The following is a 20583-nucleotide window of genomic DNA, read 5'->3' on the forward strand; positions in this document are numbered from 1 at the left end:
GAGATATTCAAAATGTAAAACGCCAACACATGGAAAACATAAAGGAAACGCTGTAGCTATTGAATCATCAAAAGAATAGCAATACCAAAATGAAATGATTGATACCTCTAATATTTCTGTTTGTGTGTGTCTGAAAAGTTGTGTGTGTCTGAAAAGAATGAAATAGTAGATGTAATAGAAAAGGAATAATTGGAATGAAGGGTCAGGTATCCAGAATTCATTCTCTGAATCACCGAATTCAATGGAATTGAATTGAATTGAGGTGTCATTGAGCCAAAATGCTTTTAAGGAGGTTCTAATCATTGGAAATCTTTGTCATTAGCTTTCCCTCCTGCCCGGAAATTTCTAGCTTAGAGGGTCGGGAATGGTTCAGCCGTGAGCTTGGGAAAAGATACTATTATTATGTGTTGCAGTCAGTTCATGCTTCTGTAAATAAATATGCATACATGCTACTCTCTTGAGGAAACATTTTTGTGTTTTAAATCTTAAAATGTGCGAAACATATATCAGTGTCTTTGTCCGTGTCTTTCTGATTTCTTGATTTCGATCCAAGAGCTTTAGAGAAGAGTTAATAGATATTCAAAAGGTAAAACGCCAACACACGGAAACCATAAAGGAAACGTTGTGGCCATTGAATCATCAAAAGAATCTCGAGCTCGATTTTGTATTACCAGTACCCAAAATGAATTGATTGTGTTACATGCGTTTCTGTTTGTGTATTTCTGACAAAGAATGAAAGAATAGATGTAATAGGAAAGAATAATTGAAAGTTTCTTTTTCTGTGTGTCTGAAAAAGAATGAAAGAATAGATCATGTGTGTCTGAAAAAGAATGGGTGGAAGGGTCAGGTATCCAGAAGAATTCATTCGCTGAATTCAATGGAATGGAATTGAATTGAGGGGTCATTTGCATTCGGGAGGCAGCCCCTGGGGGAATCTTTTGGTGTCTGCACAGTAATCGTAGATCATGTAGTTCTTTCGCACCCACTCTAGCCTCTGCTCTTGGTTCGATTCCAAAGCATCCTCCTCTGCAGCGACGTCAAAAGAAGAAGAAGTAGCAGCACTGAAGTTGCGGAAGGATGCAACAAAGGGGGCTTTAGTCCAGTCGGTCTTGACGAGCCCACCTCTGGTTGCCCAATCATCTGCATTCCAAAGGCTGGAGTAGACCCTCATTGCTTGGCTCTTCGGATAATGATAATTGCTATCCACTTTACCCAACTCTGTCTCCCTGTTCTTAAACACTCGAATAGGAATCCCGTCTACAGAAAATCTGAATAACAAATTACAAGAATGTCAGGGTCATGGACTAGTTTGAGAGGTCACTGTATTGTTTTCAATAATATTGAAAGAAAAAGAATGATGAGAATACATACATAATTTGGTTTGATGTCCAGAGCACGGAGTAAGTGTGGAAATCCAGGGTTGGGTCGAACCACAAGTAAAATTGCTGCTCACGATTGCCAAGGCCTTGAGCGAAGACATTAGTGTGCATAATATAAGGATCTCCGGACAGGTTGCCCAGAAATTCGAAGTCTATTTCGTCGTGTTTGGGACCTTGAGATGATAGCTGCAGACAGCCATAAGAGCAACAACAAACAAACATGTTAGCAGAAGAAGTTATGCACCTTCAGTCTAATGAACCAAGGTAGTGCTAATAATTAATTGAATCCAAATAAGGTGGAGTTAATTACATAAAAAGTAGTGACTGTGCCTGCAGAGTTGCCCGGTACCAACTTGATTTGGATATCAATCTTGGCAAATAGATACTCTTGCTTGGATTGAATACCACAACCTGTCATCAAAGAAGAATATTAAGATTAACTTATCTGATCTTAGTTGAAGTTAATTGACAGAAAAAGAAAAAGGCCTAGGTAGCAGAAGAAAAGCAGAACTTCAAATAGTACCTGAAGAGCGGTCAAGAGTAAGCTGCAACTCTTGTCCATTGTCAATGATTTTAGCACGATCATTACCCCATGTAATGTCGACATCATTGTAGAAATTTGCAGAAGCAAGAGCTGCCGAGGAGGCCAATAAAAGAAAGAGGAGGTGAAGAGGTGTGTCCATGTCGATGCCGATGTCGATTAGGGATTGGGAAAAGAGTTTGTGATGCAGAGCAGCAGTTCCAGAAACGAGAGAAGAGATAAATTGTCGCTGTTGATGGTAGATGATGGGTTTGGGGTGAGTGGGTTTGGGTTTATATGGGGAGAGAAGGGTGTATGGCATCTGTGAGTGGGGAAGGGAAGAAAGGAAGGGAGGAGGAGGCGGAGGCGGGGTAGGGAGGAAACATCCGACGAAGAAGAGGCAGAGGGGCAGCCAGCCAGCTGGTGTGGCTCTTTGGGTTTGGGCGTTGAGAAAACCAAGAATTCCTCAGTTCTCTGTCTATTTGCGCGTTCCAACTCATCACTCTGCAGCCTCTCCATTCTCCGCGTTTCAGGTTCCCAACTCATCCAACTGGCATTTTCGCTTCACTTGCATAAACAAAGACAGCAAAGCAAAGAAAGCAGCTACGTTCCTTCAACTCACCCACTGCCACCACCAATCACATTCAATAATTTATCTGTTTCTATGTTGTCAAGCGATTCAATAATTAATACGTGTTTATTGCATTGGATTCTCCAAGGAAAAATCACTCCGATTTTCTTTCGCTTCACTTTGACTCCAAGTTGCACTCTCCACTCACTACTAAATAGATTATATTAATAAGGTATCATAAAAATCTTTAAAATATATATAATGAGTTGTTTGCAATTTTCAAATTTTTTATTACGAAAATTTGCATATTTTTACCATTACTATAAAACTTCTATAAGTAATAAGTATATTGTTGTAGTAAATACTTAAAATACATATAATTTTAAAAAACATAAAAACTTAGGCCAAATTCATGCTCAATGACTACTTCCTCTTAATAACTTTGTATATTCATTTCCACTTTTTCTTTGGATTAATGAATAGTTTCCTCTTCTTTTGGTTCCCCCTTTACGTTGTTGGAGACACATTGGTTTGAAACTACTGAAGGTGGATCCTTGTGACAGGTTCAAGGCTATATTCTTCAACATGCAATGCTCTGCGTCCCACTCCATTAATTTATGCCTATCCTCACCTAGGATATTCACAATACTTACAATATTCTATGGTTGACATTGCTTCCCATTACCATGAATAATGATAGAAACTGACCTGACCACTATACCATTCTAGTTTCCTCACGCCTTCTTAAAGTCCTACAAAATTCAAATACATCTCTATGGTCCACTGTAACCCAAAACTTAGACGAAAGAACAACTCCCATATGTTAAAACACACCCAAGCTAAAAAGAATTAGGATTGAAAAATAAGTCCTAAGCATTCTTGAAGAAAAAACCACCTCGAAATGAAGATAATCATACCCAAAACCACTTAGTTGTTCCCAAGTCAAAGAATAAGAATTTGAGTTGGAATCTCCATAACTAGAACTAAGAAATAAGGTTCTTAAAAAGCCTAAAGGAAACTACCAATAACCATTCACTGTATAACTTGTATCGGAAGCTTGAGGTGTTGATCACAAACATAAATAAAATAACACAGAATCTCGCTCCTCCAATACAAGCAATAATTAACCTTCACGAAACTTCAAACTTCAAAGGATCGGACTCAGCCTCTCTTAACGCTCAAAGGTTCAACTACCTCTTCACCATAGATCAACTCACTCACTGAGGGAAAAATAATTCGACACCTGCAATTATACTTTCATTCGGCCTCCTAAAGCACAAAAATTCAACTTTCACTCTGGATAGATAAAGCGACCTCCTTGCTGGATCAATTTGAGCTCCCTACAAGATCAATGATTAGCTAGGGTGGCTTTACAACCACCGAATCCAACTACCACCAACTAGGGTGTATGTTCCAGCACTGAAACTGTGAAATATTGAGTGTCATCAAAGAAGAATAAGATTATCTTAACTTCATTGGAGTTAACTCAGAGAAAAACACATAAGTGTAGAGGAAGAGCAGAGCTTGATGGCATGAAAATCAAATTATTACCTAAAGAGCAGTCAATAGTAAGTTGCAACTGTTGTCCATTGTCAAGGATTTTAGCATGATCATTGCCCCATGTGATGTCGAAATCGTTGTAGAAATTTGTAGAAACAAGAGTTGCCAACGAGGCTAAAAATAAATAGGAGGTGAAGGGGTGTGTTCATGTTGATTATGGATTAGGAATGGAATGGGTGAAGATGATGGAAGAACTTGTGACGCAGAGAAATTCAAGAAATTAGAGAAGAAAAATGCAATCAATGTGTATAGAATAAATGTGAAGCGTGGGTGTGGATGATGGATGGGTTTGGGGTGAGTGGGGGTTTATATACATAGGAGGGAGGGAAAGGCGTATGGCATCTGCGTGGGGAGGGAAGGGGGGAAGGAAACATCTAAATAATAGAGCCAACCATCTTATCCCCATCGTGTGGCTCTTTGCCTCTACAAGGAAGGGTGTATCGCATCTGCGTGGGGAAGGGAGGGAGTGAGGTAACTTTCAAAGAAGAGGCATAGAGGTGGGAAACTAATTCCCGTTGTGTGACTCTTTGTATTTGGTGTTAACAAAACATAGATTTTCACAGTTCTATGTCTATTTATGCATTCAAACTCATCACTCCACAACTTTTACAATCCTTGCATTTCAAATTTCCAACTCAACCAACATCCAACTGACGTTTTCATATGACTTTCATAAACAAAGAGAGCAGGTCCATTGCTTCCTTCCACCCATGCCCACTACCAATAACATTCAATAATTTATCTATTTTTATGTTTCCAATGGATTGAATCATTTATGTGTGTTTATTGCATTTGACTGTTTAGAAAAAATTCCTCCCTTATGTTGCTTCAATTGCCTCCAACTTTGACTCTCCACACACTTTTGGTCTTATGGTCTCCCTTCCTGACAATGGCATTCAGAAATGATTTTCCACACCCATGATGACACTTCATTTGTGATTATATGTATTATTAATAACAATAATGAATAGTATTTACACACATGTGAACACATAGTTTAACTAATAAACAAAATGACCTTTTTTCTGAGCATTTTTCTCTGTAAATTTTGTTCAAAATTCACTACAAATTTTTTTTAATCATAAGTTTAAGTTGTTTAATTTGTAAAGATCGATATTCTCGGGGATTGTTTAGAGTGTTAAATCCATTTTTGGATTCAAAAGTGTATCTTAAACCCATGAGGTGTAGACCAGTTGGTTTGTGTGGGGTTTAGTCCCCATTAGGTCATAGGTTCAAGCCTCATGGGGAGGGGTTGAGGAGTGGAAGCCACATTGGGGGAAATAAACTTCCCAAGTGGCATCCAGACTTGACCAAAGCCTCACACAACCTTGGTAATAAGCATCCCATTGTGGGTAGATCAATCTTCTTCCAACCAATAAGCAGGCTAGCCCTAGCCTAGGCTCTGCCTAGTTAAAAAAAAAAAATTATGTATTTTAAACAATAAAAAATCAATATATATATATATATATATATATATATATATATATATATATATATATATATATATATATATATATTTCATGGAAAATAATTTTATATTGTATACGAAGAAATTACATTGCATCATCACTCGTCATGTCATAAAGAGTTTTGAATTTGCTTTTCCTCAAGTAACTACAAACTGGGGTGCTGCAACACCCATTCACCTTCCCATGTAGCATCTTCCACCACCAAACCCTTCCATCCAATAAAATACTTCCAGAAGACTCTACTCCTCAATTCCCTCTCCCTCACATCCATGACCTCTTTTGGAATGAGGACCAATTTCCCTTCCTTGTCAAGTGGTGGAAGCTCTGGCATGGCCTTCACTTGCTATCCAAGCACCTTTTTAAGACAAAAAAAAAACACGGAAAACATTTTGAACCTTTCATTCTTTTGGTAGTTCTAATGCATAAGTAACCTCCCCAACCTTCCTGGTCACTTTGTAAGGTCCAAAATATCATGTCTTTAATTTCTCAGAGCCACTCTTCTTTAAGGATAATCGCCTCTATGGCTGAAGTCTCAAGCAAACAACACCCCCCTCCTGGAAGCTACATTCCACCCTATGGCGATATGCATGCACCTTATGCTAATTTTGGGCTATTTGTAGGTTCTCCTTAAGGATTCTAAGAATATCCTATCTCTCTTGCAACCAATACCTGGCCATTGAAGCCCTATTATCTCCTAGTGCCATATCAATGAATATGGGAGCATCATTCCCATACAATGCTCTAAAAGGATTCACCCCAATAGAAATATGGTAGGTGGTCTTATAATGGGACTCACCCAAGTGCAACCACCTAATCTAAGTTTTATGTTTCCTAACCACATAGTTCCTTAAATACCCTTACACCCACTTGTTGATGATCTTTATATGGGCATCTTTCTGTGGATGATAATTAGTACTTGAGATCAGCTTCGTGAAAACTAATATAAATAGTTCCTACCATAATGCAATGAGGAATATGATATCTCGGTCACTGACGATGTGTTTGGGAACTTTGTGCAGTCTAAAGATTTCCCAAAAGAATGTCTCTTCCACATATGCCACTATGTAGTTTGAAGATATGGCCATGAAATGAGTGAATTTTGTTAGCTTATCCACTGGCATGAAGATATAGTCTCTCCCTTGCACCTTCAGAAGCCCTATAATGAAATCCATCGAAATGCTTTCCCATTTTTTTTATCTAGGATCAACATAGATTGTAGTAGTGTTGTTGGATGGGTATGCTCTTTTTTATTCCACTGACAAATAACACATTCTACTACATGTATCCAAACATCCCCCTTGAGGCCATTCCATGCAAATCTCTCTCATTCCTGCCTATATGTTTTGAATAATATTTGGTTTCGATCTAGGGGTGAGTCATGGATGGCCCTCATGATACTCTCCTTGAGCTACGACTTAGGGACTAAGGATATCCTCCCTTTGTAAAACATAATGTCATTGACAACCCTGTACTTATCATCTCGAATTACTCCATCCATTAAATCACATGCAAATTTATTCTTTGAGTACTCCACTGGCACGAGTGCCTTCCAATCACTGTTGATCCCTGTGAGGGAACAAGTCATTGGTTTCCTAGAGAGAGTGTCAGCCACCACATTCTTCTTTCCCTTCACATATTTGATGTTGAAGTCATAGGCCTAAATTTAGCTAACCCATTTATGTTGCCTCTTGTTGAGATCATTTTGTTCCATGAAGTATCTCAAGTTGTTGTGGTTTGTCTTGACCATGAATCTTCCTCCCACCAAGTACTTCTTGAAATTTACTAGTGCATGCATTATGACCAATATCTCCTTGTCATATATCAAGTAGAGCCTCTTTGATTCCCTTAGCTACTAAATCCTGAAAGCTATCAAATTCCCATCCTACATCAATACTACTCCTATACATTCCCTAAGGCATCACACTCTTAAAAAAAATGTTGTGAGACATCTGGAAGTGCTAGAACAAAATATGAGCTCATTACTTCCTTGCAACTTTCAAAAGTGTGTTGCACTTCTTTTGTCCATTTGGATGCCCCTTTCTTCATCAAATCTATTAGGACTACCACCATTTGAGTGTAGCCCTTGAAAATGTGTTTTTATTAATTGTATATCCCCATGAATCCCCCAAACTCTCTAAGGTTCTTGGGTGTTGGCCACACAATTATAGCCCAGATATTTTCCTGGTGGACTTGCACTCCTCTTGTGCTAATGATGTGTCCAAGATATAGAATCTCTACCATTCCAAAATCGCACTTAGACTCCTTAGAAAAGAGATACTATTCCTCTAATATGCTTAGCATCTCCTCTAAGTGTCTCAAGTGCTCCTCCCAGGTTCTGCTATAAATGAGGAGATCATTAAAGAAAAATAGAAAAAACTTCTGCAGTTACTTCTTGAATATATGGTTTATACATGATTGGAAGGTTGTTGGTGTATTCATTAGTCCGAATGGGATGATGAGAAACTCATAGTGCCCATGACGACACTTGAAGGATGTTTTTTTATGTCTTGCTCTTGAACCATGATATGATGATATCCTGATATCAAATCAATTTTGGAGAAGTACACTGCCCCATGCATCTCATCAAAGAGCTCATTGATATGTGGTATTGGGTATCTTTTCTTTATTGTCATATTTTTGAGGGCTATGTAATCTATACACATCCTCATTGTCCCATCTTTCTTCTTAACCAGTACTATGAAGGATGTCAGTGGGTTAGCATTGGGCCTTATGTGCCCCATATCTAACAATTCTTTAATGGCCTTCTAGATCTCTTCCTTAAATATTTTGGGGTGCCTATATGGTGTGGTGATGATTGTCTTTTCCCCCTCGAATGCTATAGTATACTCCAAACCCCTGTTTGGTGGTCTAACTGGCAGAATGTTTTAGAAGACCTTTTGATGCTTATTAAACAAAGCCTACATGTCTGTTGGGTAATGCATATCCCCATATGATGCCTTTTGTTGTGTCAACATGCACTGCCCAACACATGATATATCTCCATGTCGGAATATACCTTCGATTTCTTAGTGGTGACCACTCTTTGAGCCTTTAGTGATCATTCCTCTTAGAAGCACCATCTTTTTTATTTTTGATTTGTTTTTTCAAATATTTTTGCCTAGTTAGGTCTACTGCCTGGTCATTTCTATTGTTTTATGGTCATCTACTATTTGAAGAACTCAGTTCTCCTGCAATCTTTCTTTTTCAAATCTCCTTCTCATTGAAAAGCCTAGTGGACCTAGGATTGCTTCTTAAGCAAGTTTGTGGTTTGTGTCTTGGTTTCAAGGCTTTTGTATGAAGTTCTTGGATGTTCTAGTTTTCCAGAATAAGAAATTGATTTCGATTCCATTTGTAGCCCAGATTTCAAGTTGCCTTGCTTTGCTTTTCCTTGTTTGATTGTCCTTGTTGCTTTTCGTGCTTGTTGAGTGTCTCTTTGGAAATTTTGAAAGTTTTTATTTCTTGACATTTTTTTCGGTTTGCTAAAGTCTTTTACTGTTGTTCAGGTCATTTTGTGCAAGTTTGAAGTCTTTCTTGTTTCAAGTTTCATTCATTAATGAGTTTTATAACTTGCAAGATTTAAAGACTCCTTGTGCTTATTTCTTGATCTTTCGAATTTAGTATTTCTTTTTGTGACCTCAAAAGTTGTTTTAGTTTCCTTAAAAGAAAAAGACAAAAAGATAGCTTTGTCTTTCTTTTTCTTTCGAAGCTTTTAGTTTTTTGGTTTCTTTTGGTGTTGGTTTTTGAGCAATTGTGATCTTTTTCAATTTGTTTTGCTTGGTTTTGAGGGAAATTTGTTATTAAATTTTTTCCCTCTTTATTTTCAATTGGGCTTTTTGATTTTATAAAGAAACACTTTTTCTTCTTGTATGAGCATCCATGCACTATCATTATAGTTTGCATTGCAGACATTTTAGTCGTTTTTTTAGCTTTTGGGTGTGTGGAGTGTGTTTTCTGGAAAAAGAAAAATTTGCTTGTACACGTTTATTTGTAGAACTCTATAGAAATCCATTTTCATTGAAGAAAATAATTGCATTTGCATGTAGCTAAGTTTCTATTGGTTTCTGTTGCATCAAAACATCATTAGTTTCACTCTCATTTTTATCCATGACTTAAAGAACAACCCTATAAAATCAAGTGCTTTAATAAAATGAACTAGAACTTTTATTTTTGTCATTAAAAAAGGCCAACAAGTTTAGGTTCATTAGGGCCTTGGAATAGGTGAGTGGAGAGTTAACTCTCCAAGGCCGCTCAAATTATCAAACATAGAAGTTGAATAACGAGCAAAATCCAGTATCGTTAGAAAGACTAGGAAAGCTCTGTGACTGGGAGTTAAGAATGAGGGAGATTGAAGTCAAGGAAGAGACGTACCCCCTCTCCTACTTGTTGGATTCTGCCTCACAACTATTCCACCCAAATTTTGATACGATTTGGTGCCCATAGTTTCCTTTCCTAAGGATCTCATAGGTGGCTGCGGAGGGGAATCCCATGGCACCTGAGGTAGACGATGCATCACATTCATTAGTACTTTTGGAGGGTACCCTTGTGAAGCTTAGGTGCTTTCACCGGAAAAGGCTTTTGTCTGGAGGTCAATGTAACTGTTTCTATTACCTTCGCTGGTAGGCTTGGGCCATTATTATCCCAAACTATCTTCGGAAGGTCCCTTACTTCACTTTCTTGTATTTTGGTTTCCAGTCCTCATCACCTGGAGTGGAAATACTTGGAAGTTGCTTGATTGGTTGCATCTTTAGGGACTTTATAGTCGAGTGCTCTTTGCTCTTTGTATTTAGTTGGCTTTAGGTGGATTTGTCTTGTCACTTTTGGACTTTAGATTCTGAGTGACTGACATACCACTCCGCCGATCTTGAATGGCTTTTGATCTTTTTTTTTAGATAGTGGAGTTGCCTCCTTAAGGGCAAAGGTTTTGATTGTGCACTCTCTTTGGAATTTAGTCTTTTGTACATTCCCACAAGGGAAGGATCTGCAAATAGGTTTGGTATGGCCAATATTCCTGGGGAGACCAACCAAGGTACCCTCCCAAAAGGGGATCCTTGTGCTTTTACTTTCTTCAGAAATGTTGGTACCCCCTTGATGGCCACTTTGAATATTCCTGGATTGAATGTTGGACTACCAGTTTGGCTATGGTCCACTCCGAATATTCCTGATGTTCTTGAAGCTTCTCATATGAATACTTTATTTCAAGGGCATCAAATGGGTGTTAATTGTTCATCTTCTTTCAAAGAGAAATTTGGGATTCCTCTTTCTCCTCCCTCTTGTAATAAGAGATCTAAAAATATGAGAAAGAGGAAGACGAAGAAGAAGAATAATTCTATCCATTCATCACCAACCTTTGCTAGTCATGTTGGAGATGAGCTTTCAGCCGCTGCAAGTCATGTTGGGGGCATAAGTCTAGTCATTGCAAGTCATACTAGCAATGAATCATCATCAACCTCTGCTAGTCATGTTGGAAATGAGCTTTCAGCCGCTGCAAGTCACACTGGGGGCATAATTCTAGTCACTGTGAGTCATACTAGAAACGGGCCACCTACCTCTATGAGTCATATTTATGTTGACTCACCTGCTTATGTGAGTAGGGCTGGGGACACAAGTCCTATCTTTCTTTGGAAAGAGTCACTGACCTCTGCAAGTCATGTTGGGGACTCTCCGCAAACCACTGCTAGTCATGTTGGCGGAATGGATGTTGATCAAAAACCTAAGCGTAGAAGTCTTAAACCTAAGTTTCCTTGTAAGACATGCAAGGGAGACCATCTTACTCATTTGTAACTTGGTATTCCAAAGGTACAAAGGATATAGTCTGAGTCTGAAAGTTCTTCTACTCCTGAATTTATTATGGTTTCTCAATAGTCTCATCAACCATTGGTTGATAATGTGGTTGAGCTAGTGCAATCTCTGGCTGATTACACTCTTTTTGTGGGGGTGAAGTGCCTAAAAGCAGAGTCTATTTTATTTCTAGTACAGAGTCTTCTGATATAGGGGGCATTCCGGTTTCTTCGAATGTTCCCCCTCCAAGTTCTAGGAGTGTCTCCTTTGATTGGGATAGTCTTTTCGAGCCTCATCTTCCTTCCGCTACACCTTTCCAAATAAAGGTTAGAGTTAATTCCAAAAACGTCTATCGATATATGGTGGATGAAGGATCCTCTGCAAGTATTATATCCTCCTTAACTTGGAAAGCTTTGGGTTCTCCAAAGTTGTTGACAGCTGATAGTCAGTTGTTAGCCTATGATAGAAGACTTGGTGAATCTATGGGCGTTCTTCCTCAATTGCCTATTACTTTAGGTGGGAAGACTGCTTTTATCGATATGATGGTGGTTGATCACTCTTTGGATTTTAATATGCTACTTGGGCGTGATTATTTTTATGCTATGAATGTTGTGGTGTCTTCACTCTTTCGAGTGATGTGTTTTCCTCATAATGGGAATATTGTCACTATTGATAAGCTTTCATATGATAATCACCATCCTAATTCGAATTTACTGCAAAATACCCCTTGGTTTGTTCCAAGTGTTCAAATAGACTCTACCCTGCCACAGGTGAACTATGTGGCATTGAATCCTCAATGTTCAATTGCTTCTGAGAAGGATCCGTTGAGATATTATTTTCCTTCTTGGGACTTGGTCCTGATAGTTGACCGAGTGATTTCTCCTATGGGGACATGGGACCCCTTAATCCCCTCTTTTGATCCTTCTAGTTCTCATGATTTCTCGAAGTTTGATTTGCCTTCACAGGAGGAACTTTTTGAAGCCATGAGTTTTAACTACCAAAGGAGTCCTTGGCCTGAGCCCTGCAAGGGGTTTATCTTGAAGAACTATTATGTGTAAGCCACAAGGCTGCGTGGTTCCCTGTACCATATTGTACATATAAGGTACATATTTTCAAGTTTTGTATTCTATAACACAAGCTTTTATATGAAGTTTATATGTGGGATGTATTAACTTCTTGTCTAGTGTTCCTTCTTATGTCTACAGAACTTGGAAGATTTCTCCTTTGGACATTTTTATGGTTGATCTGTTATGATAGGTATTGGTTCTCGAAACTGGCATATAGGTTAGGTTTTTCACTTGCATTGTGAATTTATCAGTTTCCTTTTCCATTTTGGCCTTAGGATCAACCCCACCAAGATATGATGCGGAACCTTCTCATTTCTTAGAAGTGTCATGACTTGTGTGGTAGAGCCTACCTTATCATGGGTTCCCTAGATAGTACCTTATTGTCACTTGGCACCCATGCTGGATTTTTGTTCTTAAGCTCAAGAGTCCTCTTTAGTCCTACCATGACTTTTGCGTTGAAGACTCATTCTCTTTCTTCTTCACTATTTTCTGCTTTATACCCTAGAGGCTCCTTTGTGTTGAGTTGTACTACTACACCTTTTGGCCTTGAGCCGACATCACTTGGACTCGTGTTTAAGCCACTTTTCGACCATGTCTTCTGCAAAATCAACCTCCAATCACTTAGCCTCTGCAACTTGAAACACCCTTTTACCCGTGGAAAGAACATTCCTTTGAGTGTCATTGACCAGTTTCGCCACTTTGCATTGAGCATAGGAATGTTCCCCTCCCAGGAACTAGAGCATCTGCTTTTTCGACACTCATTCTTTCCACTGTACTATAGCATTCTTTTATTCTTTTTCAAGCTTCATATAAAAGAAAAAAACAAAAAAATTATATATCCCAAAAAAGAGTGGGAATGGGACATTATTTCCATGATTGATGGCAGCTAGAGTCAGTTGTGTCGCCCTTGAACAAAGCACTCAAAAAGTAAGTCTTTCCTCCATTGGGATGGGCTTTAGTTTGACTTAGGAGAGTCTTAACCTTGTTATCGAGTCAATACTCCTTTGACTGGTTATCTCTTCCAATCATATGGAGAGTTTACGTATGCCTCCTGCATGACGAACTTATACAAAGTTATCATATGATGCCATGTAGTCACAGTTGAGACGTGATTTTGTTCAAGGGAAGTAAACCTGAGTCGGCCTCTTTGCAGTGTCCCTTGACCTATTTTTCAGTCGGCCATCCCAAATTGTTAGCATCATGTTCATTATCACATCATCTATATTGGTCCTTTGCTTGTGCCGGTTTGAGAAGGTCTCCATTGACTTCTTGTTGGTGGGTCTTACTCTTATCGACTACGACAAATTGCTCTGAGGGCATATCTAGAGCCACACCCTGGCCCTATTTTCATTATTGATAGTTTACCTTGTGCTCAACATCGATCAATATCACACATTGGGATGCATGCAGTGCCTTGGTTTCCATTTGACCCTATTGGTGGATTCCTCGCCTTTGTGTCAGCTTTCATTATTGGTTGGTTCAGAGGATTTCTATTGTGCACTAGTTACATCTCGCATACACCGGAAATGTGCTTCGGTTGGGTTACCACATCTTTGTTCGTTCGATTCCTTCCACATTATTGGCCTACGGGTTACACTCACGCTAGATTTATGAAGGATGCCTTAATGCCTTCCTTCTAGTGGATATTTTCCCATCGACTTCAGCTCATTGATCTAGGAAAGAGATCTAGAGTCCATTTGGTAGTACCTTAGGGTTTGCAGTCATCAATGGCAAATTCCTTCACTATCGACAGTGGGAAAACATTATTGTCTCCTAATTGATAGATTCTTCTAAGTGTTTGACTACATCTTATTTATTCACACTTGTTAGATTGTACTGGGTACCTTGACTCTCATCATCATTATCGGTGAGTAGCCTCGCGTTTGTTAACGATATACATCAATGACCAGTAATCAAACGATTTCTCACATGGTCGACTTCATATCATTTATTCCCATTGTGTATAAATGTACAACGGAGGTCGGTGAAGACCTCAGGTTTGCATCAACATGTCTTGGTTCACTTGTCAGTTGCTCCTGTTTCTGCTAGTTGACACCATCCACCTTATATGTTGCAGTTCCTTACAGCGAAATCCTATATGTTGGCACCTGAGTTGCGTTGTAGTACCATTTATTCCACCATGTTGACTTGGTATTATTTGGATCGGTTTCTTGACTTCAGCGATCAGCTTCATATTTCAGCGTCGTTGATCAACTCTTTATATGTGATATTCAGACATGTACTTTCTTGATTATGATCAGATGATCCATTATGTATTTTTAGTTCCTTTATACTTGTATGCATATTGGATCTGCTTTTGTACTTGACATGCAGACATGATTTACTATTTCTGAGCATGGGTATGCTCGCCTCAGAAAACATCTTCTTTCTGATCTCTTTCACTGGCTTGGCAGGCTGAATTTTGGTGAACTCCTCCTCAGTCTCGGCATGATTCCTTCTATACACTTAATACATTTCGGCCATCATGTACCCCTTCTGACCTCATATATTAGGGGGCATCTGTTATAGCACCATTTACCACTCTTGGTAGATCTGATGCTCTGATTATGGCCTAGAGAAACCCTTACTTCTAGACTTGGTCCAAAATATAAAAAAATGTGTTTTATTCCCTATACGCTACTTTTCCCTGTGATAAAAGCATGTACACATGGGTCAGCATCTACGCAACCCACGTACATGTGTTAAAACACTTAAAAAAAAATAAATTTCCTTAATTTCGGGCGGAGTTCACGGGTTTTACCTGTTACTTACCTCCTATAGTATGTGGCCCAACTGTTTCCCAACTGAAAAAACTAATTTGGAGAAGTATAAATAAACCTCCATGGGAAGGCCTTAAGGGAGAAGATATGAGATATTGATACTATAGTGAGATTATCCCTGATCGAGTCTAACGAAATCCATGTGCCTCCTGCACTCCCCAAGGCTTCAGGAAACCCTTGTTTCCTTGTTGGAGATATCCTTCATCTTTCTTGAGATATCCTTGTGTTGGTGATGGAGCAAGACTGTTGAGGCTGGGAAAGGATGGATCCAGAGGACGGTTTCGCTTGGAGCCGGAGAAAGACTCAAGTCATATTTCTCCACTTTACTTGTAGCTTACTTCAATAAAGAAATGTTGTTCTATTCCCGACATTAAACGTGTTTATGCATTGATTTATATTGTAATTTTTTTATGAATCTTATACTGATGCATAATTTTTCATTCATTTATATGATCTAAAGTTAATATCATGAACATTATTTATGTTTCTACTATTGTATATGCTTCATTTAAATGATTTTCAGGTTTCAAAGACATCAAGAGAAGCTAAGGGTTTGCACCCTACGGGATCTACCCAAATGTAGGACCTCCGGGTAAGGACACTCCTATACAATTAAGTAGAATAAATATTTAGGTTGTTTGCATGAGCATTTCTTGTTGGTGTTTTCCAGACGCTCTGTTGGGGTTTTCAACCCAAGACCCTAGGGTGATCTCACCAGCAACACATACATCAAGGGGAACCACATCTAGATCTATTTCATCAATAAAATCAACATTGATAGTAAATATAATTTTACATTGTTTTTTTACCTTCAACTTTGCATCCTTATTTACTCATCCTAATGGATATGGGTTTGGATGATCATGAATGTCCAACCCCGACTTCTTGACTATCTTTGCTGCAATGAGATTCGCCTTCGATCTTAAGTCATACAGAGCATCAATCTTTGTCGTCTTGACCTGTATCTTTATATGGAAGAGTTTGGTCATTTCTTTCTCTTCATGTTACTGAAGGCTACTCAGATTCACCTCCTTTTGCACTGACGTGCAAACGATATTCTCATCTACATCCAAGTTGATTTCAACTTGGTTGCTCAAATGCGCAGCCATGAGATTCTTCTTATTATTATCTTTCTTCTTATTTTTCAGGCTTAGCTTTGGATGCAACTTTCAACACTTCTCCTCTATATGGCCATCAATGTTGCAGTGGTTGCTAGGATATTTTCACTAGTGTGTTGTGGCCATCGTCTTTCTATCTTCCCCCCTTTTTTCTTCTTATTCTTCCCCTCCTTCGAAGCTTCATGTTGCTCCTTCTGCTTTGATCCACTTGATTACGCTCTTTTCAGGTCTATTTTTCCAGGTATTGTGCCTGTACATAAGCCTCGTCCATTGATTTGGGCTTGAACAACATCACTTTCTCATGCAGATGGTTGTCCAGACCCCCCAAATACTTGAGGAGTACATCTGAGTTCTTTGGAGAGATACCCAACATTATAGCCATCTTCCTAAATTTCGTGGTGTACTCCTGCATGCTTTGGCCCGCCTTTTGCTTGAAGTAATGCCACTGAATCCACTGGTCCTTCACGTAGCATATGGGATAAAACTATAACCTAATGAGGGTTTTGAAATCCTCCCACATGGTCACTGAAGCTTCTCCCTCCAACCTTAGGGTTTCCATGTGGCTCTCCCACCAAGTTAGTGCATGGCCTTTTAATTTCAGTTGTGTGAATGAGATCTTTTTCCTTTCCTCGATCTGATGGACATTGAAATAAGCTTCCAATTGTTGCAACTAGTGGTTCAACTTTAGAGCGTTGATCTCACTATGGTACAGCTTGATATCAACTTTTTCTTCCATTTTGAATAGGGATTGATTCACGACACTTGCACTGGGTTGATCTTTTCCTGGTTCTTTCTCCAACTTGTTCTTCGTGTCTTCCTGATATCGGATTCCCCTTCTGATTTTCCCTCTGCATTTGAACCCCCATCTTCTCCAAATATCCCTAGATTATTTCTTACGGTCTTCACAAGGAGGTTTGCATTTCAATTTATATCCGCGACTTGTTGTTCGAGCCGCGAGAACCTCACCTTAGTAGGATCACGAGGTTCGTTTACAGATTCGTTGACCATGATTAGGGTTTTATGATTGTCGACCCCGCCGACCTAGATCCCATGAAAATATAAAAAAATACCCAAAGAAACCTGCTCTGATACCAAATTATCTATAAAATATCATGTAAATTCCAATGGACAGTTAATCATAACAGATCTGATAATATTATATTAAAAATTTGAGATTCTACACTATTATAATTTTATTAAACTTTGAGATATGTATATTTAATTGTAATTAGTGCATGCATGTGAATGGAAATTATGCATAAAAGTAGAGAATGAAAAAATAAGAAAACAAACACAGAAGGCACAATATATGCTCTCTGGGAAACCCTTTCGGGAGAAAACCCAAGTGGAAGGTGAGGTCGCTTCGCTCTCTTTCTTTGTCTGGAAATATGGTTGTAGGTACAACAAAGTAATTCTTATGGACCGTGGGATGCTACAGTGTATAGATCCTCTGTGTGTTCTCTACCTCCTATCTATCATGTATATCTTTGCTCAAATATGGAACAAAATTCTCTCGAAAGAATTGAATGCCTCTTCCTCCTAGTGGCCTGATTATAACACGGCCTGATAGCCTACTAGTGGTTAATTTTGACTACATCAACTCTTAAATAGAGTTACAATATAGACTCTTATAGAACCTTTACATCATAAACAAATGGCTAGCCCCCTTTCCATGAATAATGGGGGTTGACGCTGCATCCTCTCGAACTATAGGTGTGAAAACAAAAAGGTCAACTTCTGAGTGGCATAACTTTTGCATAAGGACTCCCATTGTCACGCTTCTTGCGCCGTTGGAAATATCTTTGTGTGTAGAATAGAATGAAATGGTGTTGAGCTAAATAAATAAGGTTTTACCCCCAAAAAACATTGTTTTATGCCTCAAAATTCTCCCAGAAGGTTTCAGACCACGTTTTGCTAAACTGGGTCGCATCGATAAAAATAGTTTTGTGAGTTGATTCCTCAATTTTTTCCACTCAAAATGCACCGAGATGGATGAAAAATAATATAATGATCCAATCTGGATCAAAATTGTAAGAAAATTCTGACAATGGGCATCATAATGGAGAAATTCATCTAGTTGTATCATCCTAATCAAAATGGTTCTCACAACTATCTTACTTTTTCAATATTCATTACGCTAGCACTAATTGGGATTATGAAGTGGATAATAAAAGAAAGTGGTAAATTTTTGTCGCGGCAAGGGAATTCAAACACACAAATTTCACCTTGTAAGTTGGATAGTGGTTATAGCTCCCAAGGATAGAGAAGGTTTGGAAATTAGATAACATGTACTTTTTAAACTTCTGTTGGGAGGAAAACTAGCTTGGAGGTTAATCTTGGGAAGGGTAGATTTGTGGAGAAAAATCACTTGAAAGAGGTACTTTAATGAGGTAAGAAAGAGATGTATTGACGGGACATGAGAAAATTAGAGAGGATATCATGTGTGGAGGCTTATCAAATCAACTATTCCATTAATTTATTCAAGGCTAACATAGGTACCTGGGAATAAGAAAGTAATAAAAAATTAGCAAGACAACATAATGGGAAATTAGAATCTAGAGAGTAGATTGAATTTTTTACCCCTAAAAGCATGGTTAGATGAGAGGAATGTAACCATTGTTGTTGACATCTCAGGGTGGTCTTAGAGTTTGGGTAGTTGGCTAGTTCGGAAGTTTGAATAACCTTTGTTTCATGGGAGGCCCATTATCCTTCTCTCACTTTTGTTTTTTTCTTATTCAAGTACCACATTTGTATTGATTTAAAATGTTTTTTACCTTCATTAATTATTGAACCGGTCTTCTAGGTATTGATTCTTATACCCATTTGTTGGTTCAGATCCATCTTGAATCACACCTCCCCATTAAGAGGCTTTTTTGCCTCTAATTTACTGAAGGAAACCAATATACAATGTGACTTCTATCCAGAACATGGCTCTAACTATCACTCCTTCCTATAGCTTTGACTCTAGCTCTATTTCTAGATCATGGGTCTACCTACTAGCTATGATTCTTGGCTATGGCTTTGGCTTCGGTTGTTGGCTCTTAGCTCTAAGCAATCTCTAGATTCAAAATTTGGACTCAAAAGTCATCCCATCTTGCTCTCCATATTGGAGACAGTCCATTTTGGCAATAATGAGGAATAATTCCAATGCTAGTCTTCCTATTTAGTGTGATTCCAACATGCTCCCATCACATAACAACTCACATAAGAAAATTCTGGTTGCATTCGTCTACTAAGATTAGTTGTTTGTTGGAACCTAATCGAAGTTCATGATTAAAAATATGCCACAATACATTGAAAAATCCTATAGATTAGGAGGTAGTACAAAATCTTCCTTCTTGTCTCTCATTGCAAAGGAGGAAAACCCATCTTACTTCTCCAAACTATGTCCCATTTCTCTATGCAATGCTTCTTATAAAATCACAAAGAAGATTATGGAAAACGAGTTAAATAAAGTGCTCCCAAAGCTCATCTTAGATAATCAAAGGGGTTTCTTATTAAAAAAGGCAATTGGTGGACAAAATCAATGTGGTTCAAGTGGCCACTTAATCTAGAAAAGGCAGTTAGGAAAGGAATACGATCATAAAGATAGACACGAATCACGATGAATGCCTCAATAAGGTAAGACATTATTTCCTGTTTTATTTCCTACATAAATTTGGTTTTTTTCCTTTTGTCATTGTATTGTTTGCATCTTACATAAGTACAACATGGATAGTTCCATTGGTAAATGGAAAACTTACACCTTTTTTTCCAATTAGTATGGGAAAATACAAGGTTTCCTTATCTCCCCCTTACTATTCATCATAATGGTTGAATCCCTAAGTAGAAAATTGGAACATGAAAGGCCATTTGGAAATTTCCAAGAGTAAAAAATGTTAGAGGGAAAAGATTTTGGGTTTGCTCATGACACCATTATATTAGGAGGTGTATCCTCCATTGTTGCAGCATAGATCAATAATGTTTTGGACCTTTTCATATATGATTTAGGAGGGAAAATAAACAAGTGGAATGTAAGCCTTTGGCTACTACAAAATATTATAAGACTTTTTTAGTTTCCCAATTAGGATAAATGTATTTGTTAAAGTACCTAGGCATGCTATTATCTCTCATGAACTCCTTAGCCTAGTCTTGGCAGAGCATTTTCAATAAAATTAAAAGAAAATTCTAGTAATGGGCATCAGTATGGCTAAATCCAAATGGTTGTATAATTCTAGTCAAATTAGTTCTCACAACTATCCTAAATTTTCAATGTTCATATATGCTAACACTCATTGGGATTATTAAGTGGATAGCGTAAGCAAGTTGTAGATTCATGTGGCAAGGAGGGAATTCTAGCAC

General features: G+C 38.3%; 1 protein-coding gene across 2 annotated transcripts; it reads right to left on the minus strand.

The window, feature by feature from the left end:
* Positions 1-631: 631 nt before the first annotated feature.
* On the minus strand, positions 632-4725 carry LOC149249929 (xyloglucan endotransglucosylase protein 1-like). 2 transcript variants are annotated; one of them, XM_089458847.1, is made up of 5 exons: positions 4705-4725; positions 1903-2044; positions 1690-1790; positions 1372-1565; positions 632-1268 (listed from the first exon to the last, which is right to left on the minus strand). In XM_089458847.1, the coding sequence occupies exons 1-5, from the start codon at positions 4723-4725 to the stop codon at positions 902-904; spliced, it is 825 nt and encodes a 274-aa protein (XP_089314973.1). In that variant the 3' UTR covers positions 632-901. The 2 variants fall into 2 exon arrangements, with proteins under 2 accessions (XP_089314973.1, XP_089314972.1); XM_089458846.1 differs by lacking the exon at positions 4705-4725 and having other exon boundaries at positions 1903-2394.
* Between the last annotated feature and the right edge of the window lie 15858 nt (positions 4726-20583).

Source organism: Pinus tabuliformis, chromosome 7, assembly GCF_031772625.1.
Source record: "Pinus tabuliformis cultivar Carrire ecotype Pingquan chromosome 7, CPIR1, whole genome shotgun sequence".
Taxonomy (NCBI): Eukaryota; Viridiplantae; Streptophyta; class Pinopsida; order Pinales; family Pinaceae; genus Pinus; species Pinus tabuliformis.